This window comes from Sphaerulina musiva, assembly GCF_000320565.1.
Source record: "Sphaerulina musiva SO2202 unplaced genomic scaffold SEPMUscaffold_18, whole genome shotgun sequence".
Taxonomy (NCBI): Eukaryota; Fungi; Ascomycota; class Dothideomycetes; order Mycosphaerellales; family Mycosphaerellaceae; genus Sphaerulina; species Sphaerulina musiva.
Window position 1 is genome coordinate 3625 of NW_016017400.1, and position 1233 is coordinate 4857.

General features: G+C 44.7%; 1 protein-coding gene across 1 annotated transcript; it reads right to left on the minus strand.

Annotated features, from left to right (window-relative positions):
- Positions 1–816: 816 nt before the first annotated feature.
- SEPMUDRAFT_55155 (uncharacterized protein) lies at positions 817–984 on the minus strand (the record flags this gene model as incomplete). The annotated part of the gene is made up of 1 exon (XM_016909336.1): positions 817–984. A coding segment is annotated over one exon (168 nt), but the record flags the coding sequence as incomplete, so codon positions are not given.
- Positions 985–1233: the final 249 nt, after the last annotated feature.

A 1233-nucleotide genomic window follows, 5' to 3' on the forward strand; every position in this document is an offset into this window, starting at 1 on the left:
CTCTTGCGCAAGCTTGAAGCTTAGGCGTACCGATCGCCTTGGCTCCTCTACCCTATCTCCCTTATTATCGCTGATTGCATCCAAGTCACTAATCCGTTCTATAAGATCTTTTGTCTGCTCTCGGTCTTCACTTAGGATCTCCTATAAAGTTAGAGTACTAAGAAGCGCTTGAGCAGCCTCTGTAGCCTCGTAGGCGATAAGAACTCTAGTATCGTACTTATCGTCGTAGTAGCGGAAACGGGATACTATTAGTTCAGAGAATGTTGATACGGAGTATTAGCGATTGAAACGACTTTGGTGTCGAGCGATACTGAAATCGCGCTTATACCCAACTCCGGCCGCAGGAATACAGAGAATATCCCGCGCTATTAGTGCGAGAGTAGGGTACTTAGGCTCAAGCGAAGACTATATCTTTAGTACCTCGAATGGATCCCCTTTATCTATATTAGCGTCCAGATAGTCGGCAAGCTCGTTACCCTTACGAGTGCTACGTCGTTGAGTTTGAGAAGACTCTGCATTCCTACTAAGAGTAAAGTCGATCTGGCCCTTATACCGACTACTTCTACTACGTAACTCGTAGGTAGAAGTGCTCGATAATAGACGATAGCTCTTCTCCTACTCTATTCTTAGCTTACCCTCGTAATACTCGCGGTAGCTTTTATCCCTAAAGTCATCGCGTACCTAGAACTTCCGCTTAAGGCAGGGGGTAAGGAGGACACTAATGCCGTAGTAATCGCCAAATCGATCCTAGGTATCTCGATAATATTTCTCAAGCTTAGCCTAAGCAGCCTCGTATGCCTAATATACATCCTTCTTCTAAGGTATCCTCTTATTCTTGAGTCGCTTTATCGCCTCCTCTAGAATGTCGAAAAGCTGGTTGTAGTATACAAGGACAAGGTAGATAGTCGGACCTTTCGTTGTTCCGATCGTTGCTATCGCCGCTACGAATAGTTTCGTAAGGTCGATAAGGTACTTAACCCTTTGCTACTCTTCGGAATCGATACCTATATCTTTACTCAGGTCGAGTCGATCGATATAAGATTCGATAACTCTTTACAGTCTGCTGAAGCGATCGAGCATTAACGTTGTTAAGGACTACCTTGTCTTTACGTCTTGAACGACCCTTAGGATCCGATCTTGAACGCTATTCTACCGACGGTGCTTTGCAAATAGCTCCTTCTTTTGAAGCATCTCTTTCTGCAGGTCGATAAACTGCTCGAACCTTTAAGAGCT